The sequence below is a fragment of the Ursus americanus genome, chromosome 17 (genome assembly GCF_024610735.1).
Source record: "Ursus americanus isolate L20-20 chromosome 17, mUrsAme1.1.p, whole genome shotgun sequence".
NCBI lineage: Eukaryota > Metazoa > Chordata > Mammalia > Carnivora > Ursidae > Ursus > Ursus americanus.
The window spans coordinates 1,747,031-1,766,659 of record NC_142143.1 but is presented as its reverse complement, the minus strand read 5'-3'; the positions used below and the strand labels follow the sequence as shown (position 1 = coordinate 1,766,659).

Sequence of the window (19,629 nt, the reverse complement as noted above, 5' to 3'; positions counted from 1 at the left end):
CACAGCAAAGCCTGGATGCTCTGAGAGGGGCTCAGCTCACGGAGCAGGGCTGGGATCTTTCCAGCTCAGGGAGGGCCGTCCTCCCTCCTGGCTCCATGCCGTGTCCAGGCCGTGGCTCTGACCAGCACAGGGTGCCACGGAGGGCGGCGGGCTCACTCTAAGGAGGTGGGGCCGCCGGGAGCCTGTGACCGAGGAGCTGCCCCGTTTTCCGGTGCGTCTGCTCGCAGCCGGCCCGGGCTCCGCTGCCGTCCCCCGCCGGCCCCAGGATGCTCCGCTCCGGGGAGCGATGCCAGCGTGCCTTTGTTGACCTTTGCGAAGTCATAAACTGGGCGTAATTAGCCGGTGTTTATGATGTTGTGCCAGCCGCGTTCCAGCCCGGCTCGGGACGGGCCCTGGGGCCGCCGCGTGGACCTGCCAGGCGGGGGACGCCTCATTAATAGGCACATTACCGGGATAATTGACTGGGAGCCAGCTGGACGCTGGCGAGGTGCTCGGTAATGGACGTCTCAGGCAGCGTTTGCTGCCTCAAGGAGAACAATAAAAGTGTCCGCGCCTCCTTTACGGTCATCCCATAAAATGCCTGCATGTTCAGAGATGCAGGGCTGTGGGCCCTCCGGAGACCCTGGGCCCAAACCCCTGCGGGGTGAATCCAGCGCCAGGGAAGGAAGCAGAAAGGCCGTCCGCCGGGCCTGGACTCTGGGCTCCGACACCAGCAGCCAGGCCCAAGGAGGTCCCGCCAGAGGGAGCCCCAAAACCATGCTCCCCTGTCCATGTAACTGGGCGCCCGGGGCCGCCAGCGGGGCAGGCCGGCCAGGTGCTTGTTCCTGGGGTCCTGGGCCGCAGCCGGGCAGGACGGGCTGCTGAAGGACGGAGCGCGACCTGGAGGGCCCCCCAGCCTGGCACACGGCATGGAGCTGGTCCTGCTGCCAAGCCTGCCCCAGACACCGGGCTGCCTCCACAAACTGGGGGGGCCACACCCGGAGGGGGGCCGAAGCTCATGGGAAACACCTGATCCCGCCGGCAGGAGATGACCTCTAAGAGCACACAGCTGGGCCCGGGGCTCAGAGGATTCGGATCCCACGCTCACGTTCAATAGTAATTATCAGACGATGCGTGGTCCCAGGCCCCACACCGAGCAGGATGCTGGTGGGTCCCTGCAACCCCCACAGCCCCTGCGAGGCACGACGTGTGTCTGCGTCTCACAGAGGACTCAGGCCCGGCTTCCCCCGGCCACCCAGGGCCGGCAGTGCAGCCCAGAGCTTCTGTCCCGCCTTGAGCTCCGGCCACCACCCCGGCTCCTCTCCTGTCCGTGGAGACGTCACTACAGGCTCTAAACCCTGTGGCATCCCAAACACTTCCAACCACACAAACCTGTTCCCTCACAGTTCCGTAGGCCTCACGTCCAACAAGGGGTGTCAGCGAACCACAGTCAGAGCGTGGGCAGGGCCCCTGCTTCCCGGAGCTGCCCAGAGTGTGGCTCTGTCTCCAAGGGCATCTGTCCCTCAGCTTCTGTGTCCCGTGTCACCCGGTCTTCTCTCTGTGGTTAGATCGCCCCATGTCTCCCTCTTGCAGGGACTCTGAGATGACCCGGGCACACGCAGGTCCCCAGCTCGTCCACATCTGTGCCCTGCAGGTGACATCCCCTTCTGTGGGGAAGGCCACGGGGTCACAGGCTCCAGGGTCGGGGATGTGGGCCTCCCTCAGGCTGGGTCTGCAGCTTCCCTCTGTGCAGTCAGCCCCGCGTTCTCGCCCAGAGCCCGTAGGGCCGCTGCACTTCTGGGGGGGAGGTGCTGGGCTGGGCCCGCCGCCCCCCACCCACTGGCTCGCGGCAGGGGGGCTTTCCTGCCACCACCCACTGCCTCCTCCCCACAGTGTTTGATCTCCACGGTGGTGGCTCAGTCCAGAGAGGGAAGGATGTGGGCTTGTCCCACTGGCTCATTGTACAGACGGGGAAACCGAGGCTGCCACCTGCTCTCCAGAGTGGGACGCTGGGCGGGCAGGTGGGCTTGTCCCCGGAGCTGCAGGCGGCTGCGGCGTGCGTCATTCTTGCTCCAGAGCCCCGGCCGTAGTGCGAGGCGAGTTCTCGCGGTCAGAAGAGTGTGGGCTCCCGCTGCCGGGGGCTCTGTCCTGGCTTCGTGGCCAGTATGGGGTTCACAGCAGTGCTAAGTGGCCTCCTCCTGTTGTCCCTATTGGGAGGACACGCCTCAGGGAGGATGTCCCTGTCAGGGATGAAGTCTGGTTGCGTCCCTGGAGGCCTGTGTTGGGTCTGGAGGGTGGGGGCGCCAGTCTTCAGGTGCACACTGAAGGCCAGTGACCCCATGTGGGTCTGAAGCCCCCTCGGGCCCCGAGCTGTGGCTTTCCTGAGCACAGAGCATTGGGTGAAGGGGCGAGACTCTGCCCAGCTCTGTGCTGATGAGCAGAGAGGACAGGGGGCAGGGGAGGGTGGGGATTGAGGCAGAGGGAACCCAGGGCCCCAGGGCGCAGGTCACCCCTCTTGATGGAGAAGTCATGTGGAACCCCCGTGGCCAGGCTTGATCCTGAGTACTGCTGTCATTTCTCCTTTGTAAGGTTTGCAGAGGCAGCTGGGCTGAGCTCTGGAACATACTCCTGGGGAGGTGAGTCCAGCCTGCTGACATCGGGGGGCAGAGAGCTGTATGGCCCTTGGCATTCTCGCTGCCCCCCTGCCTTCTCCCAGCGAGGGCAGGAGCAGGTGACGGGTGGGGTCACCTGGCTCCCCCCAGCAATTGTCCTTCTGATGAGGGGCTGGGGAGTGAGCGGGGAGGAGCAAGTCTGGACCTGAAGGGTGAGCAGGTGCTTTCTGGCAGGTGATGCAGGGGAGGGAGCAGCCAGGGGGGGCAGGTGATGCTGGGCGGCAGGAGGGCCCTGAGGTTGTCCTACGAGGAGCTGGCTCCCCCTTTCCAGCCTTCTCCAGCTTCGAGCCCAGACCCACACCACTCTGCCCGCTTTTTGTAACCCTGGCTTGCCCCTTTCCAGGACCCTCCTCTCTTTGGGTTAGGGGTCATGAACCTTCTAGAAACAGCTGCTTCTCCATGGGAGGTGGCTGCTTTCCCAGGTGTTGGCTGCAAAGGACGCGTCGGGGCCCCTGGCAGGTTCCTGCATTTCCCTCTTGAAGCCGCCGTCCCCGCCCAGGTGGTAGCTGGCTCCAAAATCCCGTGTCTCGAGGACCAGCGACCGCCTCTGGGCGCCCTGTCCGCGGCAGCGTCTACAGCTTCGGTGGTGATGGCGGGCAGGCCCCTGAACCCCACATGGTGGCTTCCGCTCGCTCAGGCTCCGCGGCCCAGCCTGGCCATCCCCTGCCCATGTCGGCCGGTGTGGGACACCCCGCAGTTCTCAGTGTGGCCCTGTGAGCCCCAGGCGGGGGAGCAGGAAGGGGCTCGGGCGGGGCCGGCGAGGCGTTGGTTGGGATTTAGGCTCGCTGCGGGGCCACCGGAGGGAACTTAACTAGAGAGGCTTTGATCTCGGCTCCGGAGGCCCCGAGAGCCTGCCTCGTGGCAGTAATCACGGCGATCATTTCCTTGCTCTTTGTGGTAGTCCCTGCACCTGCTTGTCCCCCGACCAGAGCCGGCTTGCAGAGGGCCGGCCTGAGCAGCACCTGGGGTAGCCGCCGGCGCCCGCGCCTTAGAGCCGAGGCTCGCTCGGAGCTGGCGAGCGGGGAGGGGCTCGTCCCTCCCTTCTGGCACAGCCCACCTCTCCTAGGGACGGAGTCTCTCATGCTTCCAAGCTCATGGGTGGCTGAGGGACAGGCCAGGCAGCGGGCAGGGGGCTCTGCGCGTCGCTGGTGAGCAGGCAGAAGTTTCTGGAAGGGCGTGCCCGGCCGTGAGAGGGGGCTGCCGTCTGCCCCTCTTGTCCCCGCCCACTCGGCTTCTGGGCCTGGGCAGGGGTTGCGGCTCGGGTGGAAGGATGGCCGTGGGAGGGAAAGGGCAGCAGGTGACAGGAGCAGGCTGGGACAAGGTTGGCCCGGTCTGGGAGGTTTTCGTGAGATGTTTGACTTTGCTGGAAACAGCCATAATTATATTTCAGAGTTGTGTTAGTGGGGACAGCCAGGGGACATCGGGACAGTACTGCAGAGCAGGGGCGAGCCAAGGGCTCCTCTTCAGGCTGGGAGAAGGGGGGCGCCTGGGTGGTTCAGTCGTTAAGCGTCTGCCTTCGGCTCAGGGCGTGATCCCGGCGTTATGGGATCGAGCCCCACATCAGGCTCCTCCGCTATGAGCCTGCTTCTCCCTCTCCCACTCCCCCTGCTTGTGTTCTCTGTCTCGCTGGCTGTCTCTCTCTCTGTCAAATAAATAAATAAAATCTTAAAAAAAAAAAAAGGATGGGAGAAGGGAGCAGTGCAGGACCGCCCATCCATGCAGACACGTCCTACCCCCTTTATCTCAAGTTCAGGCCCCCGCCCTTGACCTTGCCGACACGTTCCCTGCAAGGCAAAGCCAGGGCAGGATCTCTGTGGGCCATCGGACACTCTGCAGCAGAACAAGGAAGGAGCAGGCGCACACGGGCCAGGCCACCCCCGGGTCCCTGGGAATCACCTGGGAACCTGGCGCCCTGGGCTCATGCACATTCCTGCTTCCCCTTCCCCTTCAGGTCTTGCTGAGCCCAGGGACCAGCTGCTGGTTCAGCTGTGGGGACCCAGGGGCCAGGCGGGGTTGAGGGCCCTCTGACTCCCCACAGGGCTGTTTCGGGGGCATCTCTGGGAGCGCAGGCCGTGATGGCGTCTTCCCAGCCAGAGGGCGGCCCCCGCCCCCCGCGCAGAGACAGAGGGAGCTGTCCGCTCGGAGGATGGAGGCGCACAGCTGAGGGTGGTCATGGGGGTGTCTCCAGGGGCCGGCCGGACAGGTGGTCGGACAGGTGGCCATCCTGCATGGGGGAGCTGGAAAGCAAGCAGGGCCTAGAGGGACCCCTGAGCCTCAGGCCAGTGGGGTGGTCAGAGGCCCTGTGGACAGCGGGAATGGACTTGTTTCTGGGTGCAGTGGAGAGGAGCACATGCTCCCCACGGAGGCGGGTCTCGCAGGGGACACTCCGCAGGTAGAGGGGTCTCCTGTAGCTCAGATCCCAAGGCTGTAATACTCTGTCGGACTTTACTGAGTTTTTTCTGTATATTTTAATCCTCTTATTGACTGTCTCTGTGATGAGGATAAAACCGCCTGTCACTTGCTTGGTGGGTGTGGGCCGCCTCCAGGCACGTATTGTCACGGCGTGAACGCAGTGTGTCTGCTCTGTACCGGGAGAGGCGGGTGTGTAGCGGGGACGCCCAGGACTCTGTCCTCCTCCGCTGTCTCCTGCCCGGTGGGGCCCTACCCCAGGCGCTCCCGCCAGAGTTCGCAGTGTGGGGACAGCGCCAACGTGGGTTCAGGCTGCAGCTGTGGCTGAGCCACCGTCTACACCATCCTCCACGGGCGGCAGGAAGGGGCACTGTGGCGTCACGTGGCCAGCCCACCCGTGAGTCAAGCCAGTTGTCAACTTGGTGGTCCTCATTGGGCAGGAGGTGTGAGTCATGGGCTGCTGGGGGGCGGGAAGGAAAGGTCGTTGTCTGCAGGATCTGTCGGCGGAGTTCCGGGCAGATTTGGGTGGTCCCTGTCGCGCACCTTCTCTCCTCCACCTGCCTGGATGGCCTTCCCAGGTGATGGAGGCAGGGGCCGCGCTGGGCGAGGCGGGGCCCGCGGACGTGTGCGGGGCGTGCGTGCACCTGTGTGTCTCCCTGACCCCAGACCCCCGGCGCCGAGCAGCTCCTGCCGGGCCTCCCCTCCCGCTGCCGCCTTGAAGCCCTGTCTCCTGGCCTCAGGCCATTCTGCTGCGGGTCTCGGCCCAACGCAAACAGCGGTGGTAGCAATCCCATCGTCGAGGCTCTGAGTCAGAGGGCGGCAGAGCGCCTCCGCCCGCCTGAGCACGGCGTGGCCTCCCCCTCCCTGAGTGCTGCCTTTATCTATGCTGTTGTGAGGTGTGATGAAGCCTCTGCACCGCTGAAACGTGGGGGGGGGGGTCCGGAGGTCGGCCCCCACCCGCCCCCAGGCCAGGTGGACAGCCCGCTGTCGGGCACCGCGGACGTGCTACCGTCCTTCACCAGGGGTTTCCTGCAGTCGTGTCTCCTCGCGGTTTTGCTCATATTTTCTCGTTGACGAGCCCTTGGAGCCAAGCACAGACTCACAGATCTGGGGACGTGGGTCCCGAGGCACCCCGGTGTCCCACGGCGGTGACGGCTGCAGACCCGTCAACGTCCCGGGAACGTAGCGCAAGGGCACCCGTGTCCGTGTTGAAACTTGCACCACGGTGGGCGGTGGCAGAGGTCACGCCCCCGAGGTGCCGGGCACTCCACGCGCTTGGGTGTGTCCCTGTGACAGGCTGTGACCCGCCATGTTGTGCCGCTTGTTGGCATCTCCGCGCCCTTCCTTGGCGCAGAACCCTAGAGGTCGACTCACAGATCGGGCATACCCAGCATCTTCGGGTCTTGGCCTTAAGCCCCATGTCGCCCCACACAGGTTCCGCCTGGGTGGCCGTGTTCCTCTGTCACTGCCAGGTCCCCTGGGACTGGAGAGTCCTTCCCGTCCCCACTGGTCCTTGCATTTCTGTCTGTCCCCAGCCTGTGAGGGAGGGTTTGCCCCGTGGACTTACACGGGCAGGGGTGTAGCCCTGTGGGGGCCAGCCGGGGCCGACTCCAGGAGTCTCAGCGTCGAGCTCAGTGTGGTGGCTGCATCTCCTGTATCCGTGACATTCAGAATGCCAGTGCGGGCCAAGGCAGCAGGAGAGAATGCCAGCAGGTGGGATTGGGTGCTGGCCGCTCTGCTCCTGACCCAAGTCTCTGGCTCCAGTCCCTGGCAGTGGCCTTCCGAGGGCTGGGGCAGCTTGAGGACGGCCATCTGAGGCCCTCTCCAGGCCAGCGAGCCCCTCCTGAGAAACGGGGGCCCCTGCCTCCTCGGGGCCGATGGAGGGCTTCTGTCCCACTGGGGCTCTTAGCGGTCTGTCGCTGTCATTGGTGTGGCCGCACCTGGCAGACGCCCTGCAGGAGCAGCGGACCAGGCCGGGCTGGACCTCGGGGCCTGGAATTCTGGATTCCACAGAAGGAAGGGGCTCCAGGCCCCGGGCCAGCGGCTTACAGGGTCCTTAACCATAAATCTCCATTAAAGCAACTTTACATAGAATAACGCGGTGAACCTGAGAAAGAGTTCGGCACAACTTGCTTTTAGGACACGGTCGTGGTCCTTCTGGTGACTGGGCTCGGGGTCTGGTGGTGACAGCTCTCCGTGGGGACCGAGCTGGGGATCTTGAGGGGCTGGTATCCTGTCCCCAGCCTGGGGTGACCCCGGCGCATGTGAGACTTGACAAGCCAGGACACCCCGCATGGGTTCCAGCTCAGGGGTTCCTGCCCACGCCTGCCAGGGCCCTGGATACCGAGGAGCCCCCAGGGGCCGGGCACACACCTGGGAGTCGTGATCCACGGGTGTGTCCTGCGGTGTCCCTCCCCTGAGTCCCTGGGCCCCAAATCATGGCTCCAAGCGGAGATGAAACCTCGGGGAGCGGTTTTTGTAGAATCTGTAGGGAGAGGGGAGCGAAGGGTGCTCGCCGTGTAGGGAGCTATTGGGGCCTTGGGGCAGCACCTGGACGCCAGGCCAGCCCAGAGCCCGTGCCTCGAGGGACCATCGCAGTGAGGGGGGCCGACACTGGGCTCTTACCTGTGGGGCCGAAGTGGGCATCCCCGCTCCTTCCCTTGGGGGCAGGTGCAGTGCCCGGCTGGGCTCCAGCCCACGGCCAGAGCAGCAGAGAGGCCCGGGGTTCTGCAGTGGCTGGAGCTGGGACGCGACTTCCAGGAGTGGCCTCAGTCCTGTCCTCTCGGTCCTGGCATGCCCTCCAGGGCCCTGATGTGACGGACCCGCCTGCAGGGCTCCTGATGTCCTGGCCGGTGGCTCCCAGATGCATCTCCAGCCCTGTTGATTCGTCCCTGACCATTGCTGTCCTGGGCTCCTGGGCCACCTTGGCTGGGGGACAGTCGGGGTTGGTTCGGCCACCAGCAGGGCCCTGAGGCGGGCTGAGGGCCTGTTCATCCACAGCTGGGCTGCTGGGGGGAGCCGATGCCAAGCTGGAGGTCGAGGGGCCTGAGCAGGCAGGGAGGGTGTGCTCGTCCTCTGCGTGCGGGTGAAGAGCACGAATGGGCCCACGGCCACAGCCTGCCCTGCAGAGGCCCCCGCACGCCCGCACGGACGAGGCTCCCTTCGTAACCTGAGACGTTTACCTCAGTAAGCCCTGCAGTGGGGTCGCTCGAAGGTGGGAGAACACCGTGTGTGGTTCAGGGCCCCCGTCTGGGGCTCCTTCCCACGGCTGCCCGGGACGCTGACCTGCTGTCCGAGGCATCTGCTCTGGGTCTCATCTCAGTGTGGATGCAGGTGCAGAGCACTGGGGGGCCCTTGGCTGTGTCATTCCGAACCCCAGCACCCCTGCTCCGTAGGGTGTGGTCCAGCATTGCGGCCCCCGGGGGAGGATGGTGTCAGGCTGAGGGCTGTTGGTTACACCCTGCCTGGCTGAGGGGCACTCTGGGATGTACAGACCGCCAGTCCCCTCGCTGCGGCCCCGCCTGGCCACCCCCTTACTCATGGGGGTCTAATCTCCATGTGTCCGGGCAGGTGTCTCTCACAGCTCGGGTGCTGGTGCCGAAACACCGGCCGGTTCATGCCTTCGGTGGGGAGTCGCGTGGCTGGTTGGCCGCCTAGTTAGCAGCCCGGGCTCACGGTGTCCAGGAAAGTAGGAGACGGGCCTCTGCTGCCCACGGACATAGCCAGAGGGCTGGAGTCAGGCCGGACGGCAGTGAGGAGCAGCCCATGGCCACCTGCAGAGCTGAGGGGCCGGGACCGAGGCCTCCCAGCTGCAAATCACAACGTCCGATGGGCCTGGGTCCCAGCGTCCTCATCGTGCGCTTACGGACCAGCTTACATATGTGGTTCCCTGTAATCACGTCTTTGAGGCTTTAACCACTGTTGTCACAAGAGCAACGTTCTCTCCATCCCAGCGTTCTTCGCTCTTCTGTATGTGGTTGTCTACTTACCCTGTTTGTTTTGCTTCGTTCTCTGGGCGGTATGTAATTTTTTGTGCAATCAGCTCATGGAAGACCAAGCATGCAGGCGAAGCCTTCCAGGGAGTGGTGCTGGCGCTGCCCCCCAGGTCAGGGTTTGCTCCGCACGGGGAGGGCTCCCAGCGTCTGGAGGAGGAGGTGCCCGGGAGACCCCCGCTGGTGTCTTTGCCCTGCACCTGTGCCGTGCCCCCAGCAAGCCCTGTGTGTCGTCCGCTGCAGGCTCTGGTCATTGCACACAGTCCACACCGAGCCCAGGTCTGGGCATGCCCATGCCCACCACCGATGCCCCCGTGACTCTCGGCTCTCACCCAGACACATCACCCCCAGGGTCAAGGGTGGCCTGGGCAGCTCCTGGCTGATGGAGTGGGTGGCTACTGTTGTGCTTCATCCTGCCAACTTGGGTGATCCCTGCTTTGGACCCGGCTCCTCGCTGGGCTGGGGACCTCCAGGTGACACAGGTGAGAAAAAGGCAGGGACAGTCTCCTGCAGCAAGCTACCTGGAGGACCCAGCGGTCTGCCAGGGAGGGGCCTGCTGCGACAGCAGTGGCGTGGACGAGGAAGGACACCAGGGCTGAGAAACGCTGCCCAGGAGCCCCAGGTTGCTGCCCGCTTTCCCTCTGCAGGGAGAGAGCGACCCCTTTCCCCACCTAGCCCCTCAGCTAGGCTTCATTTCCTCATTGTTCCCTTGTTCTGGTGCGGCCCCCCCTCCCCTGCACTGTCCCGTCTCCCTGCTGGCCCCCATGGGACAGGCGGGCTGGGAGCCCTGCATCCGGGCATCTGTATGAACTCGTTCTTTCAGTTGGGGGGAGCCCCTTGGGGCACCACTCCATCTGCTTTGCTGGCATCGCGGTCCCAGGGTCCAACATCACGGACAGTACACAGTAGGTGCTTACTATCTGCCGAGGGAATGGAAGTGTGAGGCCGTGAGTGAGGGGGCATCCGGTGGTTCTCCGGAGTGGACATGCAGGTAGAGGCCGTGGCCAGGGGGCGGCCGGGGGCCCGGCCCGGGGATGGACCGGTGCTGCATGGTGGAGCAGGGATGACCTCCCATCTCCCATGGGTGAGGTGGCCAGTTTTCGTCTGGTCTGCCCTCCGTCCAGAGCTGGCACCGTCTCTGCTGTCCGAGTCAGCATGCGGCAGTTAGCGGGGCCATGCCAGTGTTCCAGGCAGAGGGACGTCCTACGGAAGGCAGGCTTCTCCCCCTGCTTGAATGTGGACCCCATGGGCCCTTGGCCAGACAGGCCTCCCCGCTGTGATTTAGGAGACAGGAGGGGGAGGGGACGCCCCTTCACTGGTTGACCTGTCACCTTCAAAGTCAGCGTGTCCTGTCTGTGCGTGCTACGCTGGCCCGAGACGGACCAAGGCCACAGCGCCCCACTGTCTGTAGTCCTGTGTCATGACCTCTGGGGAGCCGGGGCTGTGTCCACATGGGGAAGCAGGAGTGAGGGGCACAGCCAGGAGCCTGTGAATGCGTCTCACGTGTGTAAGTGTGTGTGTGTGCACGCCAGCCTGTGTGGGGGAGGCGGCCCCGGACGGCCCGGCGTGGAGGGTGACAACCAGGTCCCCACTGCTCTCAGCCAGCCCTGTACCGACAGGGAGCTTCTCCCTCACGATGTGCTGGCCTGCACCGCCGTCAGCTGACCCGGGGGAGGGTCTTCGCTGCGTCCACCGCCCTCAGGCCAGGGGGGCACGGAGACCCAGGGGCCCAGCGTGGGTTCGGATCGCCATGCTGCCCAGTCTAGTTCCTTCCATCAGACGCCTGACGGCATGACGCGGCCCTTTCATTTCCGGGCACGGCAGATGGGGCCACGTTTAATTTCCTGCCTGTCCAGGCGGGGCCTCGCCCGCCACCGTGTAGCCGTGTGATGTGGAGGCCACGGGCCTGACCCGGCGCCAGCTCTCACGGAGCGTGTTTCTGACGGTGTCCTTGCAGGTGTCTGAGACATGCGCTCTGGGGAAACGGCCTGCCTCCCCGCAGCCACCAGGGCCCCTCCGAGGGTGGGAGGGCTGGGCGGCTCGTCCCTAGCCTCAGACACTCAGCCTGCGTCTCTGCCTCTCTTGCAGGTCAGCTGGCTGCCGGCACTTGTGAGATTGTGACCCTGGACCGGGACAGCAGCCAGCCTCGGAGGACGATCGCCCGGCAGACGGCTCGCTGTGCCTGCAGAAAGGGGCAGATTGCAGGCACCACGAGAGCCCGGCCCGCCTGCGTGGACGGTAAGAGCCCACCCCCAGCGACCCCGTCGAAGGCAGATTTGGCGAGATGCCACCTGACACAGCACACCCCACCCCTCCCCTAGCCCGGGACGTCCGCGGAGGCCTCCTGTTCTCTGGGTCAGACCTCGGGCTGGACAGTCCCGATGGGGTGATGGCGCCCGGGCAGCGTTGGCTTGTCTGGATGCATGGTGTCTGTGGTGCTGTGGGTGGCAGGGAGCCAGGGTCCCGGCCGGGCCCACAGGGACTTACTGGCGCCTTGTGTTGCCATGGGCAGAGAGAGGTGGAGGCCACACTGTCTGCAGGATGGCCTGTGGCTCGGGACGCTGTTACGTGCATCGCCTGTGGCTTCTGGCTGAGGCTGCCCGCAGCGGGCTGGGCTCTCCTGCTCCAGGTCTGGCAGGCGTCAGGCACCTGCGGGTGGGCCCCAGGCTGGGTGACGTGCAGCAGGGCCCCATCCCCCTCGGGCGGGCGGGAGGCGGTGACGGCGTCCCCACGGCCGCCGCAGTCAGGCTGTCCCACTCCTGAGATGCGCCATGTTAACGTCCTCGTGGAATGAACTCAGAAAGGCACCTTGGGTGAGGTGGTTCCTTCGGGGATTGTCTTTGCAGCAGAATCACAGATATTCCTGAAAATGTACAGGGAGCCCTCACAACAGCTGTCAGGGCCTCTGCGCCATCCAGGGCGCGTGAGCTGGTCCAGGAGGCTGCTGTGGCATCCGGCGTGAGACCTGGCCTCCCACGGTGCACAGCAGGGCCTCCCCACGGGTGGGGGAGCGCTGGAGGCTGGCGGGAGCTCCGCCGAGAGCCCTGTGACCAGAGGAGGCAGCCTTGCGGGGCCGTCGCCAGGCTGACAGCAGTTGTCCGCTCCTTGGGGTGGGGGCCCCAGACAGGGATGTGCTGAGGTCTTGTTCCTCAAAGGGGGGGCTGCAGGAGGTGTGGTCACAGCATGACAAGGTGGCTGGGTCCCAGGGGTCAGCCATGCCCTTCGCTCCCCAACAGCTTCTGCGCGGGGCTCTGCGTCCTCCCCAGTTCGGCTGCCTTTGCTTGGGAGCCCCCCTCCTCCTGACCTATGACCCTGAGACACACGCAGCCCTCGTGAAGGTCACCTGAGGAATGACAGCAGGTGCCGAGCACGGGACTGGGAGATCTTCAGGGCTCAGCACGTGAGCTCAGAAATTCACTAGCGGTGGTGGTGGGGCCACTTCGGGAGTGAAGGCGAGCAGCACCAGGGGCAGGCTTTCTAACAGGCCAGGCGGGCCTCAGGGTGGTCCCCAAAGTCCCAAAGGCCCCCAGGGATGGGGAGAGTAGAGCCACGAGGCCACCTTGGGGGAAGAAGTCTGATTGGATTGGAGTCCCTGTGCCCCCAGCATCACCGATGAGCCCGTCCTGGGACTGTCGGGGGACATGGAGGGGCAGTGGGTCTGCTCTGGAGCCCCAGCCCCTCCGGGCCTCTGGCAGGGTGGTGGGGAGTGGGCCCAGCCCAGCCACGCCCGGTCCAGATGTCCCATGCACATGTGGGGCTGAGCCGCCTGCTCCGCCTGGCCAAGGGGGCCTGCCCTTGGAGGCACCCAGCGTGCCCTGGAGGCCTAGCCGGGCTCCCGGCTGACCCCCCACCCCGGGCCCTGTGTCGGCTGCCTCTGGCCCCCACAGCCACTGCCACCCCCCTGCGCTGCCAGCCCTGAAGGGCTCTTTGGGGATGCGGGGGCGGGGCCTGGAGGCAAGTGCGAGCGTTGCGAGGGTCTGGCGTTCAGAGGAGCTCATCATGGAGGCTGCCTTTGTTCTTAAGAACCGTTGGGCGTCCTCAGTAAAAGCACCTATCCGTCGGCGTCCCGCAAAAGGTTGAGCAGGTGTGTGTCTCCTCCAGGCCGGCTATGGATTCGGGAACGCCGTGCTGCCGAGCCCGATCCCGGGTGAGTTCGGGCCGGCCTTCCTGACTTCCAGCAACTGCATTCACCCCTGCGCGTCCCACCCCGTCCGGCCCCCAAAACTAGAACAGGCTGCTGGTGACGTGAGCGCACTCCTTGCCGACGCTGGCTGATTCCGCCCCGGGCTGGGCAGGGGCGCGCGGCCCAGGCGGACGCGCTCAGCGGCGTCCCTGCTTCTCTCCTCATTAGTCCCGCGAGAGCCTGCAGGGAGAGCTGGGGTCAGAACTGATAACTAATTGAATCTGGGTCTGCTCGCCTGAACCCACGTCCTCGCCCCTCCCCAGCGAGCCTTCCCACGCCTCAGGAGCCGGGTCCCAGAGACCCAGATCAAAACCTGGCCGCTTCTGGGGGAGGCCACACAAAGTGGCTGGCTCGTGTTCTGCACGGTGGGCATTTCCCGGCTGCCGTCTGATTTAAATTTTGCTTTTCTGTTTTCCTGCTCTGTGTGCCTAAGTTTCCTCACATGTGGTACTGGCCGCTGAAGAGAGGACTCGAGCCTCATTGCATTGGTTGGAATCCGTGTGAGCCGGGCTTAACCTGGGACGGTTAATGCTGACCCTGCTGTGCGCCCCACAGGGGAGCTTGGGCGAGAGGAGCACACCTGTGTCTGTGCACCTGTTTGTTCATTTAGTAATTGACTTCTTGCTGATTCATTCATTCCCTCATTCATTTATTCATTCAGATATGGTGTGTGCTCCTGGGGGACTGACTGCTGCAGGACTGGGGCCCAGATTATGGGGCAGGGGCTGTGGGACCCCAGAGTCTGGGGTGCTGGCAGAACTATATCTGCAAGGGATCATTTGAGCAGGGTATTGAGGGATGAAGAGGAGCTTGCCAGGGAAGCTTTTCTTCCTGAAAGGATGGGCAACTCCTGGCTGCGTCTTTGAGCCCCAAGCGTTTCTGGGCGGACATCTCTGCAGCCTGTACTTGGCAGTGCTGTGACCCACCAGACCTGCGCGGAGTCCTTCCAACTTAGCTGTCGGGAGAAGAGGCTCTGAGACAAACCGCAGTCCTCTCTGCAAGCCTGCGTGTCCTCGACACAAATACAGGCGCTGCAGCTTGCCTCCGGGGCTGTCGTCGTCGTGGACACCATGGTCCGTGATGCCCGGGCGCACTGGGCCAAGCTATCTCCACCCACGGCGGTGGCTCTGCAAAGCCCTGAGCTCCCCTCCCCACATCGGCGGGAACCTGCAGGCCCAGTGCCTCCGCAGGACTGCCATGAGGACCGAGGCCCCGGCCCCAGGCCGCAGCCCTGCCCGGTGCGTAGCAGGAAGCCACTGCCGCCTGAGGTTCTTCTCACGGAAGCAGCCTCTGTCTTTGTACGTGGAGTTTCTTCCTCCCATCAGCTGGCTTCTCATGAAACTCTTAAAAGGAATCCAAAAGGAGGTGGCGCCCTGCCCCAGCCATGGGGGCGAAAGGAGAGGTGTCCCTGGGAGCCTGGGGTGGGGGAGCCAGTGTCTGAGCTCCACGCCGGCCTGTTGTGGGGGCCGCAGCCCCCCAAGGAGAGGGAGGGTGACCAGGACTGGCACGCTGTCTGGAGAGGCTCAAGTAAGTGACAGGTCCGTCGGTGCCGGGCCAGCCAGGCTCTCCGACGGCTCTGCCAGGACCCCCTGGCCGAGAAGCCCACCTGTCTCCTAGGTGAGCTTGCCCTTTATTCCTGAGCGGAGAATACAGCACGTCGTGTGCCCGGACGGGACGTTCAGAACTTATAACATACCCCTTCTTGCCCCAGGGGAGCCCGGGGTGCCGGGAGTCCTGGGGACGGAGTGGAAGGTCTCATCTGCAGTCCCCTGTGTGCTGGCCCGCGGTGCTGGCAGGCTGGGCCCCCGTCTTCATCCACAGACGGGACGCTGTCGGCTCTGCACGTGAGATACGACACGGAGACGCCTTTTCTAAACGCCGCCTGCCCTACCCAGCTTAGGGCGCCAGCGTCCCCCAGCCGTTCTTGCCAGCAGCGGGCGAGACATGCGCCTCAGCCGCGGCCTGGGTGCCCTGCCGACGACACGCAGAGCAGGGGCTAATGTTTGGGAGGTTTCTGTGCAGACGGTGCTGCGGTTCCGAGGAGCGTGGGGTCCTCCGTCAGGGGGAGGGAGAGGTCCGGAGAGAAACCCTCACGAGTTCCATGAGCTGACCTGTGACAGAGGGGCCGGGACCGCTGGAAGCCACGTGCACAGCAGTGAAGCCGGACCCCTTCTCCCACCGTGGACGGACGCTGACGGCATGCAGCTCAGACACTGAAACTGCAGCCGTCTTACAAGAAAACGGTGAATCTCACGACCTGCTTTTCGTGGAGGATTCTTAGATCCTACGCAGAAAGCACAAGCAACGAGAGAAAGAATGGATGGAGACTTCACCGAAACTAAAAGCCTGTGTACCTCGGAGGACGCCGTCGGGAGGCGAGGAGACAGCCCACGAAGAGGAGAGAGGATTCGCACGTAACGTATCTGGTGATGGCTTCGTCTCCGGAACATTTGCAGAACTTCTGTAACGAGATCACGAGAGGACAGATAGCCCAGTCACGAGACCGGCGGGGATTGGAGTAGTAGCTACCTCTTCAAAGGTCTTCGTGCAAACGGCCGCTGAGCACACGGAAGGTGCTGGGTGGGGCTGGTCGTCGGGAAGAGGCAGACCAGGTCCACAGAGCACGACACTTCACAGGACCCTCACGTGCCGCGGGTGGGAAAGCAGAACCGTGCAGCTGCTTTGGGAACCGGTCCGGCTCAATGTCACGCTGTCACGTGGCCGGGCAGTTCCATCGCTCGTGGAACCTCAGGTGCCCACTGAAGAGACGGAAGAGCGTGCGTCCACACGAACCCTTGCCCACGAGTGTTCTCAGCGTAAATCTGCAGGACCAAGAGAGGAAACGCCCCAAGTGTCCATCAGTGGATGAGTGACCAAGCGGTGTGTCTGTGTAACTGGACACGATTGAACCGTAAGAAGAAGTGACCTGCACCACCATGTGGAGGGACCTCGAGTAAAAGGTATCAGACAGGAAAGGACAGACACGGCACGAGTCCGTTGACAGGAATGCCTGGAACAGGCAAATCCGTAGAGCAGACGAGTGGTTGCGGGGGCGCTGGCGGGTGGGAGGGACGGGGAGCGCGGGGCTGCTGTCCAGGCGATGAACGTGTTCTCAGCTGCTGGTGGGGCCACAACTCCGTGCACACACGAAGGACTACGGGACGACGCACTTCAAGGGGGTGAATTGGAGGGTCGGGGAGTCACGTCGAGGCGGCGCTCTCCGCCTTCCGGGAGGAACGTGGGCTGGCAGGGCCGGCGGAGGCTCGGGGCCAGCGCTGCCCAGTCCACCTTGGTGGCGAGGACGGAGGGGTAGGACGGGGGCTGTCCTGCAGCCTGGTGCAGCGGGAATTCAGACTGGAGACGGTCGGCCGGGAGGGGCTAGTGTAGACCGCTGTTTCCCAGGCTCGTGGTGGAGAAGGGCTGACGTTTGCGAGACACGGTAAAATAAATCACTGGGAAAACAAGCCTTCAGAAAGCACTCAAGTAGATGTCTGTTGTGTTAGATGCAGCAGACCCTGGATTGGCTGGGTGCCCCTCCCTTCAGCACCGGCCTCCCCGATGCAGGCAGCCGGGCGTCCAGGCCCACTTGGAGCAGCACAAGCCTGCACTTGGGGAGCCGTTGGGCTGAGTAGGGGAAGGGAGGCCCGGGGCGCGGGAGCAAAAGCAAAGGGGAAGCACCCTGAAGCCATTTGGAAGCTGGTGGAGGGGAAGGAGGGGTTCAGAGGATAGGGCGGCTGGAGCTGGCTGCCGGTGCCCAGGATGGGGTTGAGTGTGTGGGGCCCCAAGGAGGAGGGCAGCTCCCTGTTAGGAGGACTGGACGGAGTGGGGTGGGCCAGGCCTGAGGTCTGGGCCTGAGAAGTGGGCCTGGTGCCTCGTTTCTTCATCAGGTAGGAGGCTGGGGGGGCTCTTCTCCCATCCCAGACTCTGCTGGGGTGCCCCACTGCAGAGCCCCAAGAACACACGGGCCTGGGTGAAGGAGAGAGGGGTGCCAGCACTCACCGGAGAGCCCTGTGTCACAGACGACAGCTGGCTGGGGGGAGTTTTGGGCTTTCCCAGGCCTTGAGAGGAGGGGAGAGAGTGCGCTGGCGGCCGCTGAGCAAAGTGGTGTGGGCACACCCGGCCAGTTGTGTCCCAGGCTGTGACCCCAGGCTGTGACCCCAGGCTGTGACCCCGGCTGTGACCCAGGCTGTGTCCCCAGGCCGTGACCCAGGCTGTGACCCAGGCCGTGACTCCAGGCCGTGACCCAGGCTGTGACCCTGGGCTGTGTCCCCAGGCTGTGATCTAGGTAGGCTGTGACCCCAGGCTGTGACCCGGGCTGTGTCCCCGGGCTGTGACCCAGGCTGTGACCCCGGGCTGTGACCCTGGGCTGTGTCCCCAGGCTGTGATCTAGGTAGGCTGTGTCCCCAGGCTGTGACCCCAGGCTGTGACCCCGGGCTGTGTGAACAAGTCTTATTCCAGCAGCACCTGTGTGCCTCCCAGGAGGGGGGAGAAGCAGGGCCCAGCTGGGACCACCCGTGTCTCCCTGAAGCTGTGCTGGGAGCGCTGAGGGTCGGGTGCAGAGACAGAGGTGTGAGATAGGAGGAGGGGCTGTCCCGGGGCAGCACGGACCTGATGGGCTCTGCACCACAGGCCTGCGGCCGCTCCCTGGACTGTGCCCTAGATTCCCAGGGGCCTCCAGCCGCAGGCATGAGAGAGAGGGTGCCCCACATCCAGGCCCAGCACTGTCCGGAGCCCCAGCCCCACTCATTGCGAGGAAACAACCTCTGAAGGGCTGGGTGGGATGCAGCGTGGACAGCAGGCCTCGGTGCTCTGGGGGGAAAGCTTCTATGTGTCTCAGTGCCTAGAAAGCCAGATGTAGGGATTCAAGTACAGTTAGAAACGTGTGTGAGTATGCGTGTGTATATGTGTGTGTCTGTGTGTGTGCATGCACGTGTGTGTGTGTGCGTGTAGCTGGCAGCCGGGGGCCCTCCGGCAGGTCACCGAGGCTCTGCGAGCTGTGGGTGGAGGGGCCGCAGAAGCTGTGAGAGGAGACGCAGCCCCACCAGGCCTCCTTCGCCAGGCGATGACGTCCTCCTTCCTTCTGCGGTGTTGCTCGCGCTGTGGAGTCCCCCGGCACTGCCCCCGTGGGGTGCTGGAGCAGGCTTGCGGTAACATGGGAGCACGTGTGTTCAGCGTTCAGGGGCCTCGTGAGCGGACTGTTACATACGGCCAGTATTAAAAATTAAGTCCTATAAATACACGTGAGTCAATTACATTAAAAAGAAAGCTATCCAGGGGCACCTGGGTGGCCTAGTTGGTTGAGCGTCAACTCTTGGTTTCGGCTCAGGTCATCATCTCGGGGTCCTGGGATCGAGTCCCGTGTCGGCTTCATGCTCAGAAGGGAGTCTGCTTGAGCTGCTATCTCCTGCTCCCTTGGTCCCGCACCCCCAGTAAAACCTGTAAGAGAAACAAAACGTAGATATCCATTTGGGGCAGTGGAAGAAGAAAGGCAAGCCGAACTCACAGCCTGTAGAAGACGGACTGGGATAAAGGCTGGAGTGGGGATACGTGGGACGGGGAACCGAAGAGACGAGGAAAACCAGCTAGGCCAGGAGTCTTTGAGATAAGCAGAATTAGCAAACCTTTAGCTGGACTGACCAGAGAGAGAGGAAGGGAGAGGCTGAGATCACTCGAATCCAGGAGAGGACCGCCCACCTCACAGGAATACGGGGGGCTAACAGACACCGGAAACAAGTGTGTGCCCCCACGTCACGTAACTCGGATGAAGCGGCGGTCCCAGAAACACGCACACGGACTCGGAGAAGTGTAGAGAGTTAACGCCAATCCTTCTCAAACTCTTCCAGAAGCATGAATGCAAGAGGACGCACTTCTGACTTGCTCTGTGAGACGAGCGTTCCCGTCACACCAAAGGCATCAGCCGGTGACATCGGGGGTGGGCTGGGGGGACTACAGGCCTCCTGGGTGTCTGTGCAGACGTCCTCAACATGCTGCTGACCAGTGGAACCCAGGGCTGCCCTGGGAGGGCTGCACGGCCCCAGCAAGTGGGACTCGTCTCGGGGTCTGAGCCCGGTTCCGCATCTGGAACTCCGTGCAGGAGGCCACAGACAGAATCAAGAACGAAAATCACGTGATCATCTCAGTAGCTGCAGGAAATGCGGTCAATGGAATCCGACGCCGTAGGGTGGTGTCAACATGCAACAAACTGTGAAAAAACGAGTTTTCCGCATCAACAAAGAGCACATAGGACATGCCCGCATGCAACCTCGTCCTCAGTGGAGGGAGACCGGACGCTTCCGCCGCGATTTCAGGAACAAGGCGTGTGCTCGGCACTTCTCTCCGGCGTCGTCCTGGAGGCTGTCGCCTGGGCAGCTGGGCGAGAGAAGCAAGGAACAGG

At 63.9% G+C, this 19,629-nt stretch overlaps 1 protein-coding gene across 2 annotated transcripts in view; it reads left to right on the top strand.

Moving 5' to 3' along the window:
• Positions 1 to 19,629, top strand: part of TAFA5 (TAFA chemokine like family member 5) — a 190,837-nt gene that overhangs the window by 106,660 nt on the left and 64,548 nt on the right. For both annotated transcript variants that reach the window (XM_087868606.1, XM_045815515.2), the window contains exon 2: positions 11,141 to 11,290. In XM_087868606.1, the coding sequence (XP_087724732.1) occupies positions 11,141 to 11,290 (150 nt within the window). The remainder of the gene's footprint in view (positions 1 to 11,140; positions 11,291 to 19,629) is intronic.